The following is a 27718-nucleotide window of genomic DNA, read 5'->3' as shown; positions in this document are numbered from 1 at the left end:
TAGGAGGAGAGATCCCCCTTGCACCCGGCACCGTAATAAACATCCCTGCTTTATCACTCTGAGTTGTATTGTAGAGTCTGGTTCCATGCTTCACTAGTAAACGACAGATCTTTTACCTTTGTCCCGTCATCGACAGCATCTTATTTTGGTGGCACTGCTCGGTGTCGGACAGGTTTAATGCCAACCGCTCTGCTTTATACAGTGTTATATAATGTGAGGCTGAGGAGTTTGAGGGGTCTTTTTATTTTCCAGAGATGTTCCTGTTCAGAGAAGGCCCAGATGTAAAGGAAGAACTCTAAAATGCTTGCAATAAACTATAAAGGCTACAAGACAAAGACTGAAAATCAACTCAACCTTAATGCTCCTTTGCTTGCTTTCACAAGCAGCTTTGCGAAAGATCCGCTTTCAGTTTTGAACTAGGAAGAGGTCCCATATGCAAATTCTCCACATTCCTCCCTTTGCACAGCTTGACAAAGGAGGTTATGTCCCAGGGACACCGCACGCCAGCGTGGTGTTTCACATCGTGAGACTCCTTTCCCTCTTAATTCCTTCATGCTGAACAAGAAGAGGTAATTCTCTGACATTATGTTTAGATTTAAGTCAGAACTGGTAGCAAAACCAGGTTGATCTTGTAATAAATGTGCCTTCACCTAAGCGACAGCAATTGGAAGGTAAAGTGATTCTTAGAAGTCAAATACTATGGTATTATAGAATATACTGTGGTGGGAAACAGAGACCAGATAATGAGCTAACAGGTTTCCCAGACTCTAAAGGATTACAGAAAACAAAGCAAAACTAATCTTGAAAGAGATCATTCCCTAAAACTGGCTCAGAAACCGTTGCCTCCCTTTGTCAGCAGTTATTAAAACTGAGGAGATCCTTCCTGATAATGCAGTGTTTAACAGGATTTCGTAGGAGAGCCAAGTCCACCAGAAGACACTCAGTTAAAATTCAGAATGCTCATTGATTTACTGTACCCAAACCACCAGTGGCTGCTTCAAAATACTTCCTCAGTTCACAGATTCCCTAAGGAGGTGGCTTCCCACATCATTTTTCTGCTGGGAGAACAGGATCAGAGTTGGACACAATCATCCTTGTAAAGAAGCCACCTTTCCGTACTACTCTTACCAGTGTTGAGAGGCAAAGAGATGTTTGTGTTTCCAGGTTTAAGTTAGCTGCTGCTTTCCCAGGCGTGAAGATGAGCTCAACGAGGTCAGCTGGAACCAACATGGGCTTGTTTCCAAAAGGCAGGGTGAAGGAGGATGAAGTGTTCCCTCCAAGGAGACGAGAACAGCAACTCGCCTCTAACACAGGCAGGATTGCCATGCCTTTGGCTATTTGCTTTCTAACTGTAGGACTGGAAGACTCTGCCAAGAGGCTGTGCAGTCTCCATCTTTGGAGGTTTTCAAGATGCAACAGGATAAAGCCCTGAGTAACCTGGCTTGGTCTCATAGCAGATGTTGCTTTGAGGTTAGACTACAGACCTCCTCAGGTCCCTTCCAGCCTGAGTTATGCTATGATTCTATTATATTATATTCATCCATTTTATGTCTATCATCTTTGGCTTTCTTTAGGTATCAAACTGATAAAGACTAGGTTGGAAAGGTCATGTTTAGACAGCATGGCCAGAAAATGTTGTGGGTTTAACTGCTATGTGTGAGCGAGACGTATGACACAGCTAGAAGGAGGTACCAACCTCTGTACGAGATGAAAATATGATAGCTCTTCAAGGAGAAACAATATAAAGGGTGAGAAATAACAAGTCTTTTGTAATACGTATCACAGGCCTATATGGGTTTGCAAAACAAACTGGAACTGCAAAATAACTACTGAAACATATTTCTAGAACTACAGCCTCCAGTGTCTTGCATAATAAGGGACATGATGACTTTCTGCCTGCAAGGTTATATATCATAGAGTCTAAGCTGTTCCTTCATGTCTCCTTCAGACATCTCTCCAAACGTGTCACTTTTTTCCTTCATGAGCCTGAAGATGGCAGCCAGCTGCTCTCTCTGCACCCTGTCAAGAAGAAAAGGAGAAGTAGGAATAGCCAGGCCCCAGAAGAAGGCACTTTGAGCAAGAACACCCTGGTCAAATGAAACACGAAGCCAAACACAGGTCATTTTACAAGCCTTAGTGGCTGCAGGAAATCTGCCCATGTGAGATAAGAAAGAGACAGCCTCTGGTTCTCCTTCCTCCCCCTTCCCGTTTATCTAATCATCCTGCATGTCTCTCTGTAGTTCTCTAAATACAGATAAACCAGTGTGCTTTAACACTAGCTTTGGAGTTCCTTAGGGTTTATCTGTGCTCAAGAGTTTTAAGATAACTTGACACATGGAATTTCCTAAGACCAACACGTCTCAATTTAGCAGACTCCATATTGAAACTGGATGGAGCTTCACCAGCACAGTGCTCTCTCATGACAGTACATAGACACAAGAGTAATTCAGGAACAGCTATTACATTTAAAACACATACCCTGCCTTAAAACTAAAGACCAAATTACTCCCAGTGTGTCCATGGCTTTAATCAGCCACTGGAGGATATGATCACAGAGAGAAACTGGCTTTGATTGGCTTCATTTGCCAATGTCAGATGGTGAGAGGGACTCGCAGCCATACCAACAATGAGGACATCCCTGCATGAGCAGAGGCTGGGCAGTGGAGCACCCAGCTCAGATTTCCATCCCTAGCAAGTCCCACAGGAGATGACCAACACCCTTGTCCCCATAATAGAGGATATGGGATATAGGATATAACTTCCCTAACCTGAAGCAGTTAACCATTGTTGCGCATGCTGCAGCATGAAGATTGGTGTCTGCCACAGGGCTTTATTAGAGGAAGCTTTATAGATGTATTGGTCCCACATCTGCTGACCATGAGTCAGGGGTACAGAAGGGTGGGCAGCACAGGAGTGTCATTTGCTTGCAAGTGGCTCATGAACTGATGTAATGAGCTACAAAAGCCTTTTTTAGGGCAAAATGAATGTGCATCCTGGCTCCAGTCCGGGCTGGCTGTGGGCTGGTACGTTCTTACTGCCAGGGAGGAGACTGCAGTATCACTTAGCACATCTCCTATCTGACTCTCCTGTGTGAGATTAAAAGAGCTAGTGAGGCTGTGGTGCTTTATGGCTTTAACAAGGGGAAAACAGTTTCTGTTACTTCAAGGCTCATTTTGCCTCTACGTGACTGTGGGGCCAGAATTCAGTGATAGCTCAGCAGCTCAGAGCGCAGATCTGCTGCAATCCCAGCTCCTCCTGCTTGTTTAACACGTTTACACGTCCCATGGGCTAGAAAAAGAGACTCTGGCTTTCACTTCCCCATGGTCACCCTTTCAAGAGTCCTCATTCCCCGTCACAGCCAGCTTTTGGCATAGGATTTTAGTACACTGTAATTAATCCATTTAAATGCACACCATTAGTTAACCCGAGGGAGTCTTCCTGCAATTCCCATATGGAGAAGCAGTTCTAGTACCAGGAGGGGTAGAAATACCCATTGGCAGGCAAACCCAGGATGCAATCTTTGCTCAGAAGAAGACAGAACAGTGTCAACGCATCAGAAGCAACCACACCACGAACAAGATCAATGGAGGGAGACGGTCGGGAGCAGAGGTGCCTTTGGGTGCTGAGCTCCTGCTGAGGGGGGCTCCGGATTTTGCCCTCTCCTGGGCTAAGCCCCAGCAGCAGCAGGAACAGCAGGCTGTCCCCTAGCACCATCACAGCAGGGAAAGAGCAGATTCTGGCAAAAGCAAGCTCTTTTGCCAGTTCTTTTCTATTGCAATTAAAATGCAGTTGTCCTAAGGCCAGCCATACCCTGCTAATGCTGTGGGAGCCTCTGGTTATGAAAGCTCTGGTCACAGGCTGGCAAGAGCCTGGATTTGTCTGTCTCTTCTGTAATGTTTTGTGCTGGCATGGATAGCGTCCAACTGCCCTTTCCAGACGAGAGGGAGGGAGGGAAGCAGAGTTGTTAGCGATCAATATTTTATTGTAGAGGCACCAGAGGGCACGTTTCCAGTCTGGGGTGGAGAAATCCAATACACAGTTTGCCTCCTGTGGCTGAAATGCATTGCCAGCTGGGAGTGCTCCACGCAGGTCTGCATCCCTTGCTTGTTGCATCACAGACATTACAACCTTCCCAAGGGCCTGTTTCCTCACCTCCAAACCTCCAGAATCAAGATGAGGGTCAATATTTACTCTGTTTATTCAATGCGTTTTGGCTCTCCCCATAACTTTAAATAAGCCTGTGCATTTGAAAAACAAACAAAGAAGAGCTGTTACTTCTTTGTGCTACATAACGTACAACAAAGGGAGAGCAAAACAAAGATAAAGAGAGAAACAAGCCTGGGAAGGAAGATCAAGGCATCAAAACCATAAAACTGATTGCAAGAAGGAGCTTCTCCTCTCAAAGGCAACTTTGAAAACAAGCAGTGCTCCAGGCTGGGGGCTTGTTTGATGATGTGAGATCAAACCTACCCCATTCACAAGTGAAATCATTCTCTCTTCCTGTAAGCTCTGTCCTCAAAACTATTTGGTCAAACAGGATTTCACTTATTGCTGATAAAAGAGACTAGTTAAGGCTTTCAAAGCAGCCTGATTCTCCTTGCTAGGCAGTTGAATTTGCACACTGAGCTGCCTTAGGCTCTTCTTTGGCATCTCAGTCCAAGACTTTCACCATTAGCTGGAGGTTTGGGGCAGGGATCCATAGGTATGTGAAAGGAGATCTCTGTTTCAGGCACTCGTGATGATGGCAGCTGAAACCCCGAGCAGAGCTCTGCATTGGGAATGTTGCTCATTCCTCTGCGGCCAAACAAGACCAGGAACGCAGCAGAAATAAGGGAAAATCCCTGACTTTTGCCACTGGGCTGAGTCTACTGTCGAGGAAGCCAATGGAATCATTTATGGGGTAAAAGGCACAGGAGGGCAGAATGTACCTCTGCCCTAAAAGTCACAGTTTGAATACAGCTCTCTCTCGAAAGATGTTATAAGCTGCTGGAGGCAGGGAGAACAAGCACAGAGCAAAGAAACTATTCAAAGGTTTATTGGACCAAACAAAGGCAATTTTTACAGATTCAAGCCACTAGAATGACAGTCCTTTGTGTAAGAGCCACCATCAGATACGGAACAAACAAAATGAACACAAGTAAAAAACACCCAGACGGCCTTTGGAGTTGAGGAAACAGTCTGGCTCGCTGCCACTAGCAAAACTCTGGACTCAACTATAGACTTTGCTCGATGTACATATTGCCACGTAACTTCAACACAACGTATATAAGGCATTCTTTGCATAGTTGGGTGCTCAGGACACAGAGTCAGCCAGCACCAAGGGGAGACAGCGGCTGGACCAGCAGGGTGGTGAAGCAGAGGGTCCAGATGTGCCTAAATTCATATGCAAAGCCCTGGACACGCTTGCAGTTGTCGGCTGGGAAGGAGCAGCCTCTTCTAAAGCTGAAGCCTCCTGCTGTTCTTTAAATGAGCCCTTTTAGGAAGAGTGTGCCAACCCCAGGTGCTGGAAAGGACAACCGTGTACAAGGTTTCAAGTATTGTCTGCATAGGAATTGAAAAGGAAAACACAAAAGCAGCTTCTTGGGTCTGTGATATGTTTGCAGCGTTAGCCAAGAGGCAGGTGTCCGGCAGTGAAAGACAAACGTCAAAGGACACATGCCCCCCCCCCCAGCCTGGTGTTTTACAGAGGACTTTAGGTGTTTTAGAGAGGACTTTAGGTGTTTTAGAGAGGACTCAGACCCTCGTCTCACCCTCACAAACCAGCTGGGTTTGATTTGGAACCTGCAATGCCTGAAGGTGTTACACGCGCCCGGCCAAATTCATCTTCTACATGTGGCAGAGCAGAGGAGCGATGCTGAGCTCTGGCTCCAGTGGGCAAGCCACAAAGCTAGCAAGAGAAGAGGGCACTGGAGCAGCAAGCAGGCAAGGGAATGGGGAAGGTGTCTCTTCCAGGACCCCCACTATCTCATCTGGAGCCAAAGGGAGCCTGTGATTCTGTAGCTACCCCCTCAGGTCTCTCCTCTTGGGAAATGAAGTAAGGAAAAGTGTGAATCCAGATGTTAGCAGCAGCCAAAGTGTGGTCTCCTAAACCTGCACCACAAGCAGAACAGCTAAACTATCAATCTTTGTCACTTCTCGAGTCTTCTGCCTACAGAATCAGCTCTCAGCTAAAATAACTCCGGAAGCAAGATTTGAGTCAGTCCAGCTACCATCTGCCATCCCTTGCTTGGACCCCACTTGTTCCTTCACCCCTTGGAATAAAGCAGCTCTGTACAACAAATCACAGGCAGTTCCCACCCCCCCAGCAAGAAAGAGGAGTTTGGCCCCAGGAAGAAACAACTTCATCATCTGAAATAAGGTCCAGGCTGGTCTGGGAGAAGAGCTATGGTTCACCCCCCTAAGAAAGGAACAGCAGAGGTTTCATAGCAGGCCTAATAAGTAGTAATGAACACAACTAATAGACTTGCTGCATATTTAGTGTCCAATACGGGTTCTGTTTTGGGCACAGGGAAGAAGGTTCATCCCTGTCCCCTAAACACAACTCAAGCCACTGCTTGGGCCCAGCCCCAGTCCCTGGAGCCACACAACAGGATCTCCTCAAGCTTGACAGCACAGAAGTTTTTGAAGAACTCAACTTCGGACCAAGAGGGGATCCCAAGTTTTGAGGGTTTATGGATTTCTCTTATGGGTGTGTTTGGTTGGTTTTGGTATTTCAAGCCTTTAAAGATGCCAAGGGATGCCTTTAGGAGGAGGCTAGGGACAACTTCATATAGTCTTCAGTTCTGCAAAGAGAAAGGGAGAGAAATCATTTCAGTCATTTCACCCCTCAGGTTGGGTCATTATTATTCACACAAACAAGCAGGGGGAAAACCTCAGTGTGTGTGTTGGGAAGAAGACAAAGCAGCTTCCCACCTCAGGGCCGAACAAAGCACTGGTCGCAAACCTCACACCTCTAAGAAGGAGGCACTTTGCTTGATCAACTGCAGCAGGATAGTCACAACCCATTCAGCGGGGTAAATCCTCTCCTCTGGCACCGACAGAAGTTACAGCCCTTCTGACCTACTCATGAGAGCTGGAGAAGCCCAACTAATGGGAAGTCATCATTAACTCCTCACTGGCCTGTGCAGAAGCTCGCTGGGCTGCCAGCACCCGTGTCCAGCCCAGATTCCTCTTCCCACCTGCAGCCAGATGAGCTGGGAATGAGTCCCAGTTTCACAGGGCAGTGTACCTGAGCAGGCTGACCCTTCTCAACCTTCCTACAGCTGTGCCTCTTCAAGGGAAGCAGGCAAAAACCCTAGACCTTCTGCAGGTCACAAGGCTTCCTGTTGATGGGAAGCTCCCCAGTGTCCAAAGGAAGGATGCTGAGATGATCAGATGCGTTTCGTGCATGAGGACACCCCAGGCACTCCCCGAGGTCTTGCAGCGTGTTGTTAGTAGAGCCAGGGCTACAAAACGGGGTCCATCATTCTCAGCTTGAAGCTTTCAGACACTCTGCCCTTACCAGCATCTCCCATGGCCCCGTCATCCACCATGACACACTGTGGACACAGAGACCTGCGCTGAGACAGACAGAAGCTACAACACACATTACCTGGGCACTTACAAATACACCCAGATGCACCCCAGCCTAATTCCTCCTGAATTCAATAGGGTTCACTGTCCATAACACCTGAACTCCGTGTGAAAGCCCCTACTCCTGCCAGCCGCAGCATGAAGGCAAGTTCCAGCCTCATTCCTTCCTCTTCTGCAACAGGTTGCCTTCTCCAGCAGCATCCAAGTGCAGGACCCTGGCTGGGAGATGCAGGGTGAAGCATCACATGGGAGCGGGGTTACTCAAGGCATGCTGCAGAGACTCAGTGCCTGGCACATGAGGACAAAGAAAGGAAGTTCTCCAGAGTGGATAATCGCTCTGTGGGATTCACAGGGCTGAGGATCAGCTCATCCCGCTCAAGGCAAGCAAGTGTAATCAGATTTCATGCATGAAGGCATAAGCTCGTTGCCACAGGGCCCAGAAGGAGGGATCCCATCCAGCATGCTGCAGTTGGAGAGGGATGCAGGATGTCAGAATAGCCTCTCACAGGGATACTCACCTCCAGGACAGGGCCAGGCTCACAGCTGGGGTGAGAGGATTGAAAACCAAGCAGGGACTTAATGGAGTATGTCTGTCAGAGCCATCAACTTCCCACCTGCACAACAGGGATACCCCTTTCTGCTCCTGGAGCAAGCTGGGAGCAGATTAGACTCAAGAGCATGATGCAGTCCATCACTGGGGACATCAGAGGGATATAACCCCCAGACTGAGGAGCTCTGGCACTGCTGCCAGAGAGCATCAAAGACTTCATTAGCTTTGGGATGGAGGCTGAGAGCTTTGAGCCCTCCCTCCTTTCCATTTGCCTTCTGCAATGGAATCAGCCTGATCTTCCCCAGCAGCACAGCAATCAAAGCAGGGCAGGGGCTTCTTTTGCTGGAAGCCCATATCCTTCCTTCAGATACAGATATCCAAATATCTCTTTTTCTGGCCCAAACTGAGGACCAGGTCAGTGAATTGTATGATTTGTCTGGACATGGCTCAGAGCAAGGAAGAGCTGGAGAACAAGGAGCTCAGACAAGAGCAGGTCCTGGATTATGAGGGAGGCTCAGTACTGATGGTCTATGCTTCTCCTGAAGATGGGAACTGAGTGTCCTTCTTGCTCCCCTTACTTCAACTCAGCCGTGGCATTGGCACAAGACTTCTTGCCTTTGAGAGCATCCCAGCAATGACAAATGGGGTGGGCTGCTGGCATTCCCGTGTGTGTTTATCCCTCATGTGTGCAAACTCCACAGCAGGTCAGGAAATTCCGTAGCCCATCCATAGCCCATAGCTTTCCAAAGAAGTCCTGACCCACCCCAAGGAGATCCCAGAGCATCCTGCTGTGAGATTACCACCTCTGGTAACCGCTGCTGCCCTTCTCAGGAATAGTTTCACTCTGAAAGCTGATGCTCAGAAGTGTGGAGCGTTCCCAGCTCCTTCCCCTGGCAGAGGAAGAAGGTGCTCAGCTTGTGGGGCCCATCAGTCCTCTGGTTTGAACCTGGCAAGAAGGGCAGCTACAAACCTGGCTCCAGACTCTTCTCACTCCAAGCAGGTTAGGATCAACCCCTGATGATCAAGAGCAGTGAAGAAAGGCCCTGGGCAGACCTGGCAATGGGTGGCCAAGCTCTCCTCGGGCAGGTCCCTCCCATCTCACTGCTGGGGATGGTCCCATCAATCACCACTGCTTCCCATTTCTTTATCAGGGGGACAGCTACCATCCCATTTCTGGTAGTGACCATACCCTAGTCTTGTATAGGACAGGGGTATTGCAGGAGCAGTATGAGGAATGACGTACTAAATCTAAGCTTTCCTAGCCCCTAAAGTGTGGTGCTACTTGCTTCAGCCAACAGGTGAAACACCGAGGGAGAGCACTGAAATGCAGAACAGGGAGAGACAGTGCTTAGGAAAGAGCAGGAGAGTGAGAAGCACCAATGGGAGCTTCTGTCATCACAACTGTGAGATTCCTGCAGATACAGGGAAGCTGGAAGGAGCACTGGACCTCAGGAGATACCTCCTGCTCCTCGGGAACACCAGGAAAGCAGTTGAAGCTGCTGGAGCACAACTCCCATTGCCTTTGGGATAGGGGCTGGTGAGGATTCAGTGGGGTCAGGGGCTGCAGGGGCTTCTGCCTGGGAACCACCATTGCTTCAGAGTAGAAGCTTCCCACCTTTCCCAGCCACAGCAGCGTCAGCCACACAGGTCAGAGCACAGCCAGGAGGGTGGCTCAAGCTCCTTGCCCAGCTCAGCCAAGAAGCCACGATCACCTCCTGCAGCTGTGTGCCCATCCCCTTGTAACACTCCTGACCTGCCCAGCCAACACCACAGCACTGGGGAAAGCCATGGATGGGGCAGCCTGAGCTCTCCTCCAGCTCTCAGTGCCGGTGCTCCAGGTTGCTGTCTACCACTCTGCCCCAAGCCTGCTGGGATGCTCCAATTCCCCACATCCCTCGGTGTCCCCCGGGCCGCAGGGCGGGCAGAGCCAGGCTCCCAGCCAGCCCAGCAGATAGAGCACAAGCTGCCCACGTGCACAGGAGCAAGCAGAAGCAGATGAAGACAAGTTGTGAGCGCTGGGTGAGGGACACGTGGAGAAGCAGCCACAAGTGAGGACAATTTAGGACCTGAGCCAAAGGAAACCACCAAAGAGCTCAAGCAGAGTTGCTGTGTGTGGTCTGAAATGTCACAGCAGGGCAGGGGCAGAGACGCAACCCCCCACAAAGGCTATGGGGGAGCTTGCAGAAGTTCCCTCTCTGGGACAGGAGAGGAGGAGATGGGGAAGGGGCTTCCAGGCCTCCCCTTCCTAGGTTTCCGATGGAGGCATCCTGAGTTGCTCAGCCGGGCACTCATGACTCAATGAGATGCTCTATCAATAGGGCCAGAGCTCAAGTTCTTGTAGGTCAGAGCACGTTTTCCCTGGGGATATGGAGGCAGGGAACAGCCCCGGCCCACCAGGAGACTCCCTCCTCATACAAGCAGCGCCTGGCACGTACGGAGGAAGCATCGGAGCAAGGCGAGCTCAGCAGGGACCCCCAAGCACACAGCGCCCCTTTCCCACAAGAGGCAGGGGGGAAGGTGCTGCTGCTCCCTCAGCCCAGGGCGACTATCGTGCTGCAGGAGATGAAAAGCAAATGAATAACAAAACCCCAAAGAAGGCCCGAACTTACCAGCTTCCCTCATCCAAAAGAAGCACCATGCTGGGCAGGACAGGAGAGGACAGCAAAGCTGCTGGGCTGGGGCTGAAGGTTAGCACAAGAGAAGGGAGGAGAAAGGGGCCCACAACCCATGCTATACAGAGGAGGGAGCAAGCAAGCAAGCAAGGGCTATGATGGCAATGGAGGGGGTGGACAGGGACAGATGCCAATGGAGAGCTCTCTTGAATTGCAACCTCCCCCAGCCCACTCCATGCACTTAGTACTGGAGGGCCAGTAGTGATGTTTGGAACAGGTCAAGGTCTGTCACCACGGTCACTAAAGCCCTGCAGGTGCTTCCTGCCCTTGTGTGCTCCAAAGCTGTCACCACAAGCATTGTCTCATTCAAAAGCAAACTGCAGCTTGAGGCTGTCCCTCAAGCCACAGCTGCATCCCCACGTGGATCTTTCCTCTCTGCCATTCCCTAGAGCCAGGGTCCATCCAGGGCACCCCTGCTTGCTGAAACTCCAGGGTCCAAACCCATTTTCATTCAGTGCCTTGTAACCAAGAGGTACTTTGAGCCCAGCTGGGGAGGAGACAGGTTTCTATTGTTAAATTACCACCAAAAAAAGGACTGAGCGTGAGATTTACAGACATCCAACACCCTCTGCATAATTCCAGCTTACAGTTGGGCCCTGGGCTTAAATTTAGTCTGGATTCAAGCACTGTCTCCTCAATCCATGTATGGTCAGGAGATGAGAGGAGAGGACTGAGAGCCAGGAGGAGAATTTGCCCCTAGAATGGCTCAGCTGAGAGCCCATTAGCTAGGGAAACTGGGCAGACATCCATCCATCTATCCATCCATTCATCCAGCCACCCATCCATCCATCCATCCATCCATCCATCCATCCATCCATCCATCCATCCATCCATCCATCCATCCATCCATCTAATCATGCATCTAATCTTCCATCTAATCATGCATCCAATCCATCTATCCATCCATCCCTACCTTCTCCTCATTCCAACAGGGCTGGGCTGTGGTCTGGGGGATGATCACCTCCTCCATTCATGAGCAGTTTGGTGCCATTCACTCAGACCCACAGGCCCCAGGGGCAGGTTCTGCCTCTCCACCCTTAACCTCTTCCTAAATCCCAGAAACAAGAGAGAGGACAGAGAGGAGAGACCTTTCCACAGAGCATCACGTGGGATCTGCTCTCCCTTCTCCAGCCAACACACCTAGTGAAGAGCAGCAGGGCCAGAGCACAGGCAGCCCAAGCTCTCAGCATCACTGGCACCAAGCAAGACTTGGCTGAAACCTGCTCTGCCTCATGGGAAGAAGGAACTGGGAGCAGAGACCCAAGGGCATCGCTTCTCCCGGTTGTTTTCCCTTTCCCTATGAGCGGAGCCTTGCTGCAGCTGCCCGTGCTCGACACCCACCTGATCACACTCCTTTTTAACTGCACAAACCCCACCGAGCTCTTTCATCCTCAAGGGCGGTTTGAAGAGCAGCTGCCAGAGATCACTTCCATACATCCATGTAAGCCAGGCCCTGAGGGCACCCTGGAGAGCCCTTCCTCTTCCTCACCTGAAAGAGGTGCCCAGCCAGGACAGCAGCACCTCACAGGCTCATGCCTACACAACCCAGCCCTGTCCGAGTGGGGAGAAGCTGCACATTGCAGCTACGGTTGGCAATAGGTGGCCAAAAGCCTCAGGTGCAGAAGGGAAGGGTTTGGGAAATGTGCTGTGCCTGACTAAGCGCTGCCTCCTTCCCCTGCACTCTTCCCCTTCCTGCCCCAGGGGAGCAAATCTGTGCTTCTGATCTAGGAGTCCTGGTGACCCACGTCAAGCAGAGCCACCACCTGAGCAGATGTATTTGCCAACCAGATTTACTGTCCTCCTCCCTCACTGAGCACTCCTGGGTTTCCAGACTGGAGCAACCAGAAGCAGGAAGTTGTATCACTCGCTAAAGGTCACATTCCTTCCCCTTTTAGTCCAGATTTAGCACCACTTGGAAGCCACAAGACTCAAGTGAATGCTAGGCAGGACAACCACAGCTTCTGGAGTGATGTGTGTTAGAGCAGAAGTGGATTTTTGGCTAAATAACCCAACCTGCTTCATGCCTGTCCTCTCCTGTCTGAAGTCTTAGAGAAGTCTTATTGATCTTCCTGCAACAGGCAAGGAATTCTGTCAGTGGCAGCTCCAAAATTAGGGGTCCCTAAGTTAAGACTTGTTAACTACTGACCATAGAATCCCAGACTGGGTTGGGGTGGAAGGGACCCTAAAGCTCCTCCAGCTCCAACCCCTGCCACGGGCAGGGACACCTTCCACTAGAGCAGCTCCAAGCCCCTGTGTCCAACCTGATCAACACCACAGGTAGCTTCAAGGAGCTCGGGGGGACCCACTTGTGTTTCTGGGGTGCTCCTTACAAGCTGCTTCACATGGGAACCTGTTGGTCCATAGGAAGACTGTGACAAGGCTAAAAGCAAAGTCTAAGCCTGTCTCATCATTGGCAATTCACTTTAGGAATAGATCCCCACTCCCTCAGCAGCCCTGATTTTCCAAACCAGTAAACAGAAGTGGTCGTGGGATGTCCAGCTTCAGGCATCCAACTTGGAAGAGGTGAGCGTTGGAACGTGAGAACACCCAATTCCCCCATGGAAAGCAAGATGGAGGCAGAGGGGAGAGGACTCATTCACATGAGGGAAGGAGGAGGAGGATGGAAGGGAGGTGGGACAAGCAGTCAACTGCAGCTCACAAACAAACCCTCCCCAGAAAGTGAGACCCAAAGGCAACCCCCTCCCCAGACATGAGCACATGTTACCAGTGGTACCACTACTTCTAAGCAGCAGCATGTCCTTACCAAAAAGATTTGCAAGAATGTTTGTGGCCGAGGACCTAAGGTACTTGCTACAGAGATGTGAGATCAGAGGTCAGCTCAATCCTGCAACATAAAGGTGGCAAACCTGGGTCACAGCACAGCAGCAGCATGGTCGGGGTACATGAAGAGGGATGGCACTGCTGAAGGGGAAGGATGCAGGACTGGAGCTTACCTGGCAGCAGCCCTGCCCCTTACACCACCTGCCAGGCCTGAAATGAAAAGCTGCTGATGCTGCAGTGAAGAGGTAAGGGGGGAAATAAGCCAGCAACAGAGCAAGACAAATAAAATCACAAAGCTGCCTTGAAGAAATGAACAACACAAATATGCAAGAGGAGAAAAGGAGCAGTAGAAAAACCTCATCTGCCAGTGGTCCTCTGTGTGGAAGGCTGCTGAGAGCCTCCGAAGGACACGACACTGTCCATCAGTTCTAGGTGCACTGTCCTGCCCTGGGACCACTCCACGCAGACATGAGCAGCAATGCCTGCGAGGTCCCACATGCCCAGGAAGAGCCTGTTCTATGGTCCCGAATACAAACCCCACTGCTGTCTGCAGGCAAATGTCCCCTCAGTGTCCCCAGGTGACTGCAGGAGCATTTGCTGCCACAGAGCAGCCAGCCCAAGGCCCTGCAGCCCTGAAAACCCAAGTAGTGGTTGCTGAGGTGGTTGGCACGGAGCTGCTGGTGCAAAGGGTTTGAATTTGCCTGCTGCTGCAGGTCCATCTTTGTATTGGTGCTTAGAAGGATCCTGAAAAGCAATTCCGAGTGGGCTGCATGTGCTCCTCTCACATTCACTCAGTTCATTCCACCATCACCCTCCCCCAGTGAAAAATACAGCAACACCAACAGACCTGCTTAGAGTTTTACAGGTTCGGGGCTTCAGACATGATGTAGATAGACCAAAAGGAAGAAAGCAAACCCCAGTCTTCCTGACGGCACCAATGCAGAATCGACCCCACGCCGGAGGAAACTGGAGCTCCTTTCTGTGGCTGTCCCCAGAGCACAGAGTCCTTGCACATCTTTGCTCCTGGCAGTGCTATAGGGCAGGTGAAGCCCAAGATTTAAGGACAGCTGGGAGCCCAGAAGCCAGGGCAGAAAGGGAAGACACCTCAAACCTGACCTAGGGGAGACGTGCCCTCCATCCTTGCCTTCCCTGCTTCGGTTTTCCACTTGGTCCATGTCAGGCTGTCGTGTTTAACCCACCACACCAGCTGCAGTGGTACTGAGACCACAGCATCACAGGCAAGGGGTGACAAATTCCCCCAGGTCATTCTAGGAGGTGCACAACACGGGGGGGGGGGAGAATTGGGTCCTACACACCTTGAGACAGCAACAGAGAGAACATCATCTCCCAGGCTTGTTGAGCACCACTGCAGATGAAGGGGTATGGGGTATGGGCTGCACACATCTGCTAGGGAGCAGCCTGCCATGGAGCCTACTTGTAGGGCAAAGCCCTTGGCTGTGGGGTTTGACAGCTCTGGTTTAGTGTGGGCTCTGCATGCCTGTGGGCTGAAGGATTCCCTCTGAACATGGGCAGGCTTCACACTGGCAGCACTGAATGGCTTCAGGTAGGGGTTTACAGCTTGAGATGCAAGATTGGTGTTGATTTCCCTTGAATAGGCTGGGAAATCTTGAGCTAGAAAGCTTGGTTTTGGTAAGAGGACAGGCTCTTGCTTTCTTCATGCAGGGCTCAGCAGGAAACCTTAGCAAAAAGTAGGAGATGGGCAAGTGTCCATCTCTACCAGGCCCAGTACTTGGCAAATCCCCACCACTTCCAGCTAAGGAGCCAGCCCTGGGTGCAGACATTTCCAGTGTCAGCCCCATCGCAGTGAGCTCTAAAGCTCCACACTCTCTGCTCCAGTATTTCTGAGCTATGCCCATGTCCTCGCTCTGGAGGGCATCCACAGGGTGAAGGGAGGGACGTAGTTAGAGATCAGGTCAACAGATGTAAACCAACCCAGTGCTGGGATCAGGGGAACGACACCCTCTTGCATCAGCTGGAACACTGGGACTAAGCTTGCAGAGAGGGAGCTTGTGCAGCTCCAAAGGGGTATAGGGCCACAGTGCCTCCATCTCCTCAATCAGCGTGACTTTATTTGTTCTCACATCTTCCTGGGTGGCAGAGGTCTGGACCATTGAGGCCTTGAGCCCAAGGCAGCCAAGGGAAGAGAGGTCTGAGCAGACCCAGCCTGCTTCAAGGGGGTGCCTTGGGTAAGAAGAAACAGGAAACTCAACGTACCTTTGTTCTTCCTCGAGCTCTTCTTTGGTCATCATTGACTTGTACTGGTTTCCCCTCAGCTTGCCAGGACTGTATTTAAAAGAGAATGTCCCATCTGCAGCTGGGGAGGGGGGAAGACAAAGAAGAGCAAGAGATCCCGTGAGCCAGAGACCTCCAGGCACAGCCACCTCCAGCCTTGGGCTTGTTCCCTCGGAATGCTCCCTGCTCCTGCACACGCATCCCAGACACCACGGACGGCCAAACCCACTTCCTCAGTGGGCTCCAGGCTGAGAAAGCCTGGGCAGTGTCAGGGAAGCTGTGAGGGTTGCAGTGCAGAACCAAGGTGATGATGGCCAGAGGTCAGCAGGAGTCCAGGCTGCAACTCCACTGGAAGGAACAGGGGCTGTGAGTGAGCAGCCCTGCTTGGAAGCAGATACAAGCAAATCCTGCAGCACAGAGCCATATGCCATGGCTCTCCCTGGATTCAGAGCCTTGCAGACCCAGTCTGGCTTATCAAGACGTGCTAATCCTGCCCCGATTAGCTCGCAGCATTTTCCACTCCTCCTCTCCAGACTTGCATCCCTCCTCCTGCCCTCTCCTCACCCACGGGCCCCTTCCCATGCTTGTGGCTCATGGATGGTGCCATGAGTGGAGCTGTCCTGGGCCACGGAGCTCTCCTGCGGCCCTTGACAAAGCTGGTGAGGAAAGGAGGTGCCACACTGCAAAATATGGGGCTGCAGAGCTGAGCCAAGGCAGCCCCAGGAGCATCACCACAGCTGCGTCCAAGTCATGGAATCAACCAGGTTGGAAAAGCCCTTTAAGCTCATCCTGTCCACCCATTCCCCAGCCCTGCCAAGGCCACCCCTAACCCATGGCACTGAGGCCTCGTCTCCACGCTGTGTGAACGCTTGCAGGGACGGTGACTGCAGCCCTGCCCTGTTCCAATGCCTGAGCACCCTCTGGGGCAGGAATTGTTCCTCAGCTCCATCTAAACCTGCCCTGGTGCAGCTTGAGGCCGTTTCCTCTTGTCCCGTCCCTTGTTCCTTGGGAGCAGAGCCCAGCCCCTCCTGGCTCCATCCTCCTGTCAGGCACTTGTAGGGAGCCATCAGGTCCCCCCTGAGCCTTCTCTTCTCCATCTGACCCCCCCAGGTCCCTCAGCCCTTCCCCATCACCCCTGTGCTCCAGGCCCTGCTCCAGCTCCATTCCCTTCTCTGACCTCAAGGTCTTGGAGTGAGGGGCCCAGAGCTGAACACAGGATTCGAGTCCCTCCATCACCAGCCAACAGACCTGGAGAGGAAACCGAGGTCTCCTTCTCCAGGCTGGGTGCTCTCCTGCCCTGCTCACCAGCCTCAACCCTGTGCTAATTACAGCACCAAAGCTCACGGACCCTGAGCCAAAGCCGATCCTTTTCCAATCGGATTTTGGAGCACTGTTTGCTTTTAAATACCTCTCCCCTGCTTTATCTTCCTGCAGATGGGAGAAAACAAGAGGAGTGGAGGTCAATCCAAAGGGCAGCCCAGGAAGAGTGGCTGCTTCGGGTAGCTGCCTTTACTGGTTATCTGAGAGCTGGTTATCCGTGAGCCTCCCAAGGACTGCAGGGCTCACGTGAAGCCATCCAGCACTGCTGCTCCCACATGCCCCCAGAAACATCAGCTGCTTCCACCGACCCTCAGAGCCCTGGGGGTACTTCTAAGGGCTCCGCGAAAGGAAGATGCTGTTGTATTGTCTGCGTGGCCCTGAAGGGCTGCGTGTTATCCACAACCCAGCTAGCCAGGATGACCCCACACAGCACCAACAGGACCCCAACAGAGGGGAAACTCCTGAGAAAGGAGTGTGATCGGGTGGGTGTCGAGCACGGGCAGCTGCAGCGAGGCTCCACTCGTAGGGAAAGGGAAATCAATGGGGAGAAAGGACTGCTCCCGCTGCTGTTGTGGGACCACATTGATGAAAGCCTCTCCTCTTCCTCCTGCCCAAGGGAAAACCACCCCACAGCCCCTCTCCTCCCTTCCTCACACTCACAAGTGTTGAGCACCAGCAGCTTCCCTCTAGTTTCATAGAATCATATAAACCCCAGACTGGTCTGGGTCTGAAGGGACCTTAGGGCTCATCCAGTTCCAGCCCTTTAAGGATTCTCTCCCTGTATCCGAGGTCAGGCGCTTCATTTAGCCCCAGGCTCGTGCCAGGGCTCCCGCAGACCTTGGGGACCCCCACGCAAGAGCCTCATTTCCCAGCTGGGGAAGGCTGAGATCTCAAGCACAAGCTGTGCAAGGCCACAGGCTCGGGACGGCGGGGCAAGGTCAGGGCTGCTGCTGCATGGAGTGTGCCTGGGGAGCGAACAGAGCCTGCTCCCTGCAGACAGCCCCATTCCCTCCCTTCTCCTCTACATCTCCATGTCCCTGATGTTCAGGAGCTTCCCTGCGAATCCCGGCTGCATTCCTGCTCATTGATCCAGGGTGTTTCACTGCTCCCCAGATCCCATCCCTGGGGAACAAAGACAAACCCTTTCCCTAGCATCTTCCCAACACAAGCACACAAATGCTCTGCTCCTGCAGCCCCAAACACTCAGCTCGGCCATATCCCACTTCCCTTGGTGGGAAAACACTCCCAGCAAGCAGACAAACAAGTCTGGCTGGCTGGAAACAAGGAGGAATGCTGCAGCTTATCAGCCCTTCAGGTGGCCAGGAAAGTGCATGGAAAGAAAATTCCAGCTGGCTGCTGCTTTGGAGGCATGAAGAGGAAGAAAAGGCGGCGAGGGTGGAACATCCTGTTTCTTACCCTGATGCGGGGCAGGAGCCGTTCCGTTACCTTTGCATAGCTCATAGCTCGCCTGATTTCAAGGACAATTCGCATCATTTCCCTCCCATGCTTTCCTGCCAAGTGCATTGAGATTTGAGCCTTTGCCTGTCCCCAGAAGGGCACTTTCACTGCCACCCCACCAGGAGGGAGCAAGGGAAGAGGGAGGTGAGGAAGCCGCCCACCTCCCTGCCCACGCGTTGTGGTTAAAGGAGCCCGTGTGTGGCTTTGGAAAGCCCTGGTTGTTTTCTGAGCTCAGGAACTTTCTCTGCAGACCAAAATCCAGCTTCAGGAAACACACGGGAAAGGGGAGGCTGGGTCTTTGCGTCAAGTGCAAAACCACTGCAGAAAGAAGTGACCTGCTCCGAGCCTCTGTGAGCTCACACTACCACCACTTTTGTGTTTCATCCCTCTGCCTCAGCTGGTGGAAGCAGCCCCTTTCCTCTCATCCTGCTCCCAGCCAGCCTTGGTACCCACAGTGGGGACACGAGGCCACCACAGCAGCATCCTGGCCTGGTGGTCCCCATGAGCCCAAGGGGAATCTCGACTGTGCAGCAGCTTGAGTTGGGCCGGGACCATGAGGCACAGGAGAGGCAGAAGGAAGGAGTGAGGTTGCTCCCTACCAAAGCCAGGGCACTGTTATTACCCCACCTGTCTCCTCCTCAGGCTGAGCCATCTCTCTAACCAGTGCCGCTATGAAACCCTTCAGAAATGATGTAAATAAGTCAGGAGAGGAGCCCATGGCCGTCTGCAGGAGATGCTGGGGGAGGATGCTGGACTTAGCCACCACTCATGGATGGGGACTGTCACCAATCCCAAGCCACAGCCACTTTGGGATGATGCACAGCAGTGCTGGGGCAGCCCTGAAACAGCTGAACTGAAGGAGGCAGAGCAGTGCTACTGAGCGTCCCTTTGGCAGGATATGTCCATCGCTCCTCAAACCAAGTCCTGCATGGGAACAGGCCTGATTACCAGTGCCTAAGGGGGCAGAATAAGAGTCTTTTGGGAACCTCATCTCCAAAGGTGCTTCCCCACCTTGTGGACACAGCCCCAGGATTCAGATTTGGGATAATCCTCCCGAGCCAGGGGATTGGCCACAAATGGGAAGTGGGGCAGGGAAGGGGGAGCACCCCAAGCTCCACGGCTGCCACAGCCACCCCAAAGGGGGTTCCTGGGCACATCCCTGCATCTCCGCTCAGGAGAGCGACGTCCCCTCGTGCTGCCTGGCACCATCTGCTGCATCCTCTCCCAGCACAGCAGTTGTCACTACAATTACTCAATCATTTTCCAATCAACTAATTGGCTCATCAGTTAAACAGGGCTCTGGCTAAAGCCCCTGGAGAGCCTCCTGGATGTGAGCAAAGAGCTTCTGGGGCAGCTTCATCTCAAAGCTCCCCCCATGGCAAACAGCCCAAGGGCACGTGGAGAAGCAAAGGGGAGGAATTTCCTCTCTGTTTCCTGGAGGAAGGAGACCATCCCCAAGCACGTGGGGCTGCAGCCCCTCAGCCCCATCTGTAGCCTCCCTGCACGGTGCTGGCTTGCTTGGCACTCACCATCCTCATCCTCCGGCTCCCTCACCACCAGCTTCTCTTTTTCCAGGTCCAGATCTTCCCCCTGGAGGAGTTAAAACCAGAGCAGGTGATGAGGAGAAGGTGCACTGCTAAATACCCCCTGCTTGGTCAGGGCAGGGCGGCAGAGCCTGTGCTGAGGGCTGGGTATCCCCTCCCTGCCTCCTCCATGGAGCAGGCCAAGAGGATGCTTGCTAACGAGAGAGGTTCATTGGGCTGCTTTCCTCCCACCAGAACCTGCTCTCCTGGTGGCCCCAGGCACAGCCTCCTGCCCCAGCACCCTCGTGGGCTGCCCCACGACCAGCACAAAGTCATGCAAGCTGCAAGCAGGGAGGGAAAGGAGTGCTCCAGCTCTGGAGATAAGACAAGGATACATGGCAATGCCCCCGTGTATGTGCTTTCCTCCTGCAAAGCCCCCTGTGCGCCAAGCCTGGAGGCAAACAGCACCCGGGAGGATCCATCCTGCATCCACTCTTGCTCTGGGCATCCCATTCAAAGTAATGGGGCTGGTGGGCAAAGGGCAAAGCACGTGGGAGAGAAGGGAAGGAGCAGGGAGCCACCACACTGCCAAGGGGGAAAGGAAGATGATCGCTGAGGGAAAGGAAGATGCTCCAAGCAGGACCCTGCAGGGAGCTGAGCTTTAGATGCACCGCTGGAGCCTGACCCTGCTCTGGGTGCGTTTGTCATCAGTGAGGAATGCGCGTTATTCACAGGCATTTGGCTGCTCCTCACCAGCCTCCTGTGGGGCTCCCCAGAAGGACCCCCACCTCCTGCAGCCACGCTTCCAAACATGGGCACTTCCCACCGGACACCCAGGCTCTCCCCTGCGAGGGCTGGGAGCTGGGAAGCACCCAAAGGAGAGGCCTCAGGGAGGGAGCAGGAGAGGATGCTCAGCCCTGGCCCTGGGGACGTGGCCAAGAGCCCAGGGCAGTGGCTCCCCATTGGATCTGTCTCTCCCTGTGAGGCAGGAAGTCCCCTGGGAGACCCGGCCCTCCAGGAGCTGGCACAATCAGGGATATTTTAGGCTGTTTCCTGCCTGGGCATTAGGAACCGAGCATTTCTGAGCGTTCAACAGTGGAAGCAAGTGGGAAATGTGGGTTCCAAAGCTCCAAGGAAGGAAAATCCTTCCCCCAGGATCCACGCGCCGCTCCCTGCACATCCCCATTTTCACCTGGGGCTCTGTTTCTCTCTGTTCAAAATGGACTGAGCCATTAAAAACTACCCTCGGGGCAGCAGAACAGGCAACTTTTGCAACCCCATCCCTGCCATGGCCACTGCTACCCTGGGACAACGTCCACCCCCATGCAGCTTGTGCCACCCTCCCCGGGCCACCCCGTCCCACACACCTCTGCCTTGCTGGGAAGCGCTGTGTGGTCTCCTGCACCCTCCACTTGTCCCGGCTGCCCGGGGCTGGACCCAGCTGAGGCTCCCAAAGGTGGTGTCTGGAAAGAGAGAGAAGCTTTGAGCACAAACAGCCCAGGCTCAGCCCCGGCAGCATCAGCACACAGGAAGAAACCCCTGGCTGTGGCCCTGCCGCGGCACCTGAGCCCATCCTGCCTCCGGTCCGTGGGCCAAGCCATGGTGCTGCATGGAGTGAGGGACACCAGAGCCCTCCCCTGCCCAGCCCTGGAGCCAGGGTTTGGAGCTCCTGAGCTGCCCATTGCCTGCGGGACCAGGAGCCACTGGTGATGGGAGCAGCTCAGGGCTACAGGAGGGGAGAGCAGAGGAACAGCGCAGTGTGTGCTCTGTTAATGCCTGCAGCTGCAGGGCAATAACCCCCCAAAACCCCCTGGTACCCCACTGCAATCCCACAGCTGCCCTCAGCCCCACATCAGCTCAAATCCTTCCTCCCCCTGCCTTCTCCCAGCACTTCCCAGCTGAGCCTTTCCCTGCTGTCTGAAGGGGGACAGGTATGGGCAGGGAGCAGGGATGTGGTTGCCCCTGCACTGCGAGCAGCCTCTGGGCTGGCTTGGAAAACCGGCATCCCAACAGCATCAGGAGCCTGCCCCAGAGGTCAGGGCTCCTGAGCCCTCCTATGGCTGGTGGGTGCTGCTGCACTGTCTCCATCAGCCGTGGGGCAGGAGCAGCTGAGCTGGGGGCTGCTGTGCGCCGTGGGATGCTCTGTGAGAGGAGGGCAGGCACAACATGAGAGGGAGGGCGTTCTGCAGCGCTGGGAGGTGTGAGCTCAAGAGCCCATCCCAGCACCCCAGACACTGCTCCTCTGCAAGGAACACAGCCCAGGGCAGTGCAGGGAGGAATGAGTGGTGGGGAGTGAGGGGAGCGAGGACCAGAGCCAGGTGAGCTGCTGGAGGCTCATGGAACCATGAGCCCTTCAAGCTCATCAGGTCCAACCCTTACCCCAGCCCTGCCAAGGCCACCCCTAACCCATGGCACTGAGGCCTCGTCTCCATGGGGTGTGAGCACTCGCAGGGACGGTGACTGCAGCCCTGCCCTGCGCAGCCTGTTCCCAAACGCATGTGAATCACAGACAGAGCCTGAGCGGGGTTTGGGAAAGGGCAGTGCCCACCTCCGCAGGGCTCCCATTGAGCAAGCGTTCACCTTTAACACCAACGCAGCAAGTGAGCTGGGCTGTGCTCCCGGCCCCGGCGCTGAGGCACTTGTGGGATCATCAGGAACGGGCTCTTGCCCTTTAGCTCCCACGGCCAACGAGCGAGACGAAGCCAACTGCAACAGGGATAGCGTTGGAGCAAAGCAAAGGGCAACACCTCCGGGGACATTCTGGGCACAGGCAGCCCCGAGTCTCCCAGGGGAATCAGCCTTGGCATTGCATGCCCAGCATCCCCCTCGCGGTCACCTCGCCAGCCCGCTCCCAGCCCCACACATCACAGCAGCAGCTGGGTTTTAGCTCATTTCTGGCTGCTTCCTCCCCACTTCCTCCCCCCCTCCCATCATGAACCCCTCTGGGCAATGGGTTTCCCTCCTGAGAAAGGGCACGAGGAGGCCATGGGGCAGACGTGTCCCTCTCCCCTTCCTTAGTCGCAGGGACAGCCCTGGCACTTATGGCCAGGATGGAGACAAAGCAGTGTCCTGCTTGAGCTCCAGGAAAAGGGAATATCCCAGGCTGCAAAAGCAGGGGGAGAAAATTATCTTGGATTAAACTCCTGGGCCCCATGTGTTGCCATTTATGGCTGCACTTTCTGCTCCAAGCCTGATGCAAGACGTTGCAAGAGGGAAAGCAAGCAGCCAGGAGCAGGGCAGCCAGCAAGGGAAATGCCAGGAGGAGAAAGGGAAGGAAGAAGCCTTTAAAAGAATACATACTAATGCTGGGCAGCTGAGAAAAGCATCTCATGGGCAGCCTGTTCCAATGCCTGAGCACCCTTTGAGAAAGGAATTGATCCTTATCTCCATCTAAACCTCCCCTGGCACAGGTTGAGGCTGAAGAGAGTGAGGAGGCAGAGTCCTCATGGGCTCTGCTCCAGCAGCACATCGCAGGCTCCCGAGGCTGTACCCAGCCCAGAAGGGACTGGGTAGGAGCAGGACCTCCTGGACCCACTGTATGGACACAACATAAAGCCCCATTGCAACCATCCCAGCCCCAGCCCCATGCCTGGCCTGCAGGGGAGGACACATGCTGCAGCTGCTGTGAGAGACAATGCTTTCATTATCAGCACAGACCGCTCTGGGCGAGAGCTGGGGAGCATCTGAGCACTTACGGGTCCTGTGGAGAGCCCCACATCCCGCTGGCAGGGGTCTGTGGTGCTGCCAAGGCTGTGGCGGAGGGGGCACATCACTGCATCCCTCCCCACCACTGCAGAGCGGCTGCCCCAGCCCTGTGGCGCGGCAGAGGCAGAGGCAGAGCTGCCAGTTGAAGCCAGACTGATCAGACACCCTCTCCCCGCGGGCACTGGGAAGGCAGGCGGGAGGGGAGATGCTGACTTCTTCAATGTAGAGGGTCCCTGCTGGGTGCTTCTGCTGCCTGGGGTGTCCAGGGGCACCAGGAGCCCCCAGGAAGGGCCAGATGGGGTGGGGGACACAGGCAGCAGGAGCTCTGTGGAAGATGCAAGGACATCCCCTTGGTGCCTTTGCTGTCCAGCCCCACTGTCACCCCCTGGACCTGTCTCTGTTTGAAGCCACCGTCGGCAGTTAACCCTTGGCAAAGCAGCCAGGCTGCCCGCTCGCCCTCCCTGTGGCATCCCAGGGGAGGCGATGCAGGATGGCACCATGGCAAACCCTGTCCCTGCCATCTGCCATTCCCAGCCCAGAGCTCCTCGTTCCAGCACTGAGGCTTTCTGACCGTTTCCCAGCAGAACCAGCCTGAGCAGCTCCAGCAACACTGCAGTTCCCACCCAACAACTCATTAGGGATCGCTTCGACAGCGCTGCCTCCACCATTCCCAAGCCGGGAATGGGGATGCGAACAGACAGTGACATGTTAACTACTCAGTGATGGAAGCCAGCAGAGACAAGGGGAACCGCTACCAGCAGCTCATGGGAACAAGGACCCCTGGGCTTCTTTCCCTGCTCTGCCAGTGCTTCATTGGCTAGCCATGGGCACGATGATGCGGAGGGGCTGGGAAGGCCTGCCCCACACACTTTACCTGCTGGCTTCACATCTCAGGCTGCCCTTGAAGGAGGTGGGAGCAGGAGGGAGGCTGAAACAGCCCCAGCAGATGCTGATTTGCACAGGCAGGGAGAAGGGAAGGGAGGAGGCCGTGGGGTGGGCAGCTCCAGCCATTAAACACAGCCAGACTGCTCTCCCTGAGCGGGTTCATCCATCAGCGTTTGGCTGAGTGGTGACTGGCTGCAGTGACTCCAGACCAGGCTGGTGCAGTCTGTGCTGAGCAAACAGGAGGCGATGAAAAGGGCAGAAAGCTCTCTGGGTGCCCAGCACAGCTTGCGAATGTGCTGATGTCCCCAGCCCGGAGCCTGCAGGAGCCTCTCTGCTGAGTCACAGCAGGGACTGCAGCCTGCAGCCGAGCCAAGGCAGGGTCCACAGGACACGTTTCCATGTCAGCTGCCTGCACGGCTCTGCCCAAGGCCGGTCCCATCCCTGCCTGCCACATCTGCCAGGAGCAGGAGGAAGCACCTTGGAGGATGTCTGCAGGGAGCAAACCCTGGGGAGACAACACAGAGCTGTGCATGGGCTCCCCTGCTCTGCCCATGGGATCTGCCCTGGCTCAGCACTGGGAGCGCTGCTCACAGGAGCGGTGCCTGCTGGACACCACGTACACCCTGCACCAGCAGCTCCTGCCCGTGCCAAGCGTCCTGGCAGCTGCTGCATCACGAGGGACCAGCGCTCCCAAACACTTACTCAGCAGCAGGAAGCATCCCTCCGCCTTCTCGCCCTCTCCATCACCCCCCAGGTCCCAGCCGCTGCCTGGCCTCTGCCCAAATTGATGCTGCTCAGGTCCAGGGTGACATCCTGCTACAGTGAGGTCACAGATCCCAGGCCAGGACCCTCCTCGGCTCCGGTGTCCCCTTTGCTCTGCTGTAAGAGGGGCTGAGGGGAGTGCAGCAGAGACCCTCCCCATCCCACGGAGCCCAGGCAGGCTCCTGGAGGACACACAATTCCCTGTGCCTTGGGTAAGGGCTCACCCCTGGGTGGGCAAAGCCCTGTTACCACACGTGTTCCTGAGAGGGGAGAGGTAAAGGAGCTGAGCCCATCTCTGGAGGCAGCAAGTGCCTGTTCAAAGCAGGGCTGAAGAGTAGACAGAAGGGAGAAAAACATTCCCAAGACTCACACTGCAAGAAAGCAGAGGAACCGGTGAGCTCTGGCAGCGCTGGATTGGGCCATCTGCCCCAGTGTGGTGCTGTGCTCCATCAGAGAACACCGGCTGCACGCCAGGCCCTGCAGCAGCTCCAGTGGGGTGGCCAGATTTGGTGCTCAGCTGGCTGAGGGTAGCCCGGAGGCTCGCCAGCTTGCCAGAGACCATGGCACTCATAGGCACCAATAAATCACCAGGCAGAGGGGCGGATGGCTGCCAGGCCACTGGGACAGGGAAGGGGCCTGAATCCATGGCCAAGGGGTGCCAGGAAGGGGAGACTGGGAGCCCGGAGGCTCAGAAATGACAAGGGGAGGTGATGGGGAGCACAGGGTGCCACGTCTCAGCCCTGAGGCTGGGCTCTGCGGTGCAGAGCAGGGTGCGGAGCCCCTGGGACCTGCCCAAGGCTGTCCGGTGAGTCAGTGGTGATGCTGCTCGAGGCGAGGGCTGCTGCAGGCAGCTGCTGAGGATTACAAGTGCTGCTAAGAATAGCCAGCAGGGCCCCAGCACACGGCCAGGCCACGCATCCACCGCTCCCGCATTCCTGAGCCGCTTCCTCCCATCGGGGCATCGGTGCCGGGAGAAGGGCACCAACGCGGGGAGCTGGGGCTCCTCGGGCTGCCCCCGAGTCCCGCGGAGCAGGGCAAGGGCAGAGCAGGCTCTTCCCAGGGTCGCCCTTTGATTCGTAAAGAGGATCCGGCGCGGGAGGAGGATTTACCGGTGTTTATGGGCACCGCTGCTCCTCCGGCCCCCCCCAGCCCAGCGGGGGTCAGACCTCGGGGTCAGTGTCCCGCTGGGGCTGGGAGGGGAGGGGGAAGGCGGGGACCAGGCAGGCAGGGACCGGGTTCAGGCACCGGTGCTGGCAAGGGGACAGTTTGCTGCGAGCCCCTGAACGGGGCTGCGGACGGGGAGAGCAAACACACACACACACCCCAGCGCCTGGGTTAGCTCCTGGGAGAAGGGAAAGGCTCCCAAGGGCTGGATGCGCAGCCGGGAGAGGCGCCCCCCCCCCCCGAAACCCTCGCTATCTCGACCGGTTTCAAGAGCATTCCTTGGGAGGCGGCGGTGGAAACGAGCCCGAAACACCCCCCCCCCCCCCCCCCCGCTGCCGCCCTCGGGACAACGGGCTTGTTCCACCGGGGGCGAAACCCGGCTCTGCGCTCCCCCCCGGCCCCCGGGAACGGGCACTGCTGCGGCCGGGGGGGGGGGACCCGGCCTCTGCACGGGCTGCGGGCGGCTCCGCAGGGACCCGGCCTTACCTTGCTCTGAGCATCCTGGCGGGGCTCGGGCTCCCGGGGCTCGGTGAGCGGCTCCCGGGGGATGCTCTCGGCCGCCGCGGGGCTGGGCTCGGCCGCGGGGCTCGGCTCGGCCGCGGGGCTCGGCTCCTCCGCCGCCTCCTTCCGCTCCTCGGCCGCCCCGACCTCCTCCACCGGCAGCCGCTCCCCGCCGGCCTCCGGCCCCGCTCCCTCCGCCGCTTGGTCCCCGGGGCCGCTCTCCCGGGCCGGTTCGGCTGCCGCCGGCTCCCGGGGCCGCTCCCCCTCGGCTCCCCGCAGCCTCACGAAGACGGAGGCGAGGACGAGGGCCAGGACGGTGAAGAGCAGCGGGACGGCCAGGTACAAGTCCACGGCCACGTCCATCCCGCTCTGCTGCCGGAGCCCGTCCGACCCGACTGCGCGGCCACCGCGCTGGGGCTGCGGCGGGGCTGGGCAGGCTCCGAGACGGCTTTATCCGGCGTCATCTGCCCGGGCCCTGCCCACAGCCCGGCCCCCCCCGCACCGAGCCGGCAGCCAGAGCGATGCCCCCGCTCCAGAGGCTGTGCTGCGGGCAGCCCGGCTCTGCTATGTGC

General features: G+C 55.2%; 1 protein-coding gene across 4 annotated transcripts; it reads right to left on the bottom strand.

Moving 5' to 3' along the window:
* Positions 1 to 340: 340 nt before the first annotated feature.
* On the bottom strand, positions 341 to 27718 carry MXRA7 (matrix remodeling associated 7). 4 transcript variants are annotated; one of them, XM_062639915.1, is made up of 6 exons: positions 27132 to 27705; positions 21497 to 21592; positions 20136 to 20196; positions 15811 to 15910; positions 13559 to 13639; positions 6651 to 6782 (listed from the first exon to the last, which is right to left on the bottom strand). In XM_062639915.1, the coding sequence occupies exons 1-5, from the start codon at positions 27507 to 27509 to the stop codon at positions 13606 to 13608; spliced, it is 669 nt and encodes a 222-aa protein (XP_062495899.1). In that variant the 5' UTR covers positions 27510 to 27705; the 3' UTR covers positions 6651 to 6782; positions 13559 to 13605. The 4 variants fall into 4 exon arrangements, with proteins under 4 accessions (XP_062495897.1, XP_062495899.1, XP_062495898.1 ...); XM_062639913.1 differs by lacking the exons at positions 6651 to 6782; positions 13559 to 13639 and adding an exon at positions 341 to 2019 and having other exon boundaries at positions 27132 to 27710; XM_062639914.1 differs by lacking the exon at positions 13559 to 13639 and having other exon boundaries at positions 27132 to 27678.

This window comes from Pezoporus occidentalis, unplaced genomic scaffold, assembly GCF_034315485.1.
Source record: "Pezoporus occidentalis ecotype Australia unplaced genomic scaffold, CSIRO_AGI_Poc_V1 ctg62, whole genome shotgun sequence".
NCBI classification, from domain to species: domain Eukaryota; kingdom Metazoa; phylum Chordata; class Aves; order Psittaciformes; family Psittacidae; genus Pezoporus; species Pezoporus occidentalis.
This window is presented reverse-complemented; position numbering and strand designations above follow the sequence as displayed.

Coding starts and splice junctions, on each gene's coding strand:
- MXRA7 (XM_062639913.1), bottom strand. CDS start 27,509: ATGGACGTGGCCGTGGACTTGTACCTGGCCGTCCCGCTGCTCTTCACC. Junction 20,197..21,496: donor CGCTTCCCAGCAAGGCAGAG/GTGTGTGGGACG, acceptor TAACTCCTCCAG/GGGGAAGATCTGGACCTGGA. Junction 2,020..15,810: donor GAGCTCGAGGAAGAACAAAG/GTACGTTGAGTT, acceptor TCTTCTTGACAG/GGTGCAGAGAGAGCAGCTGG.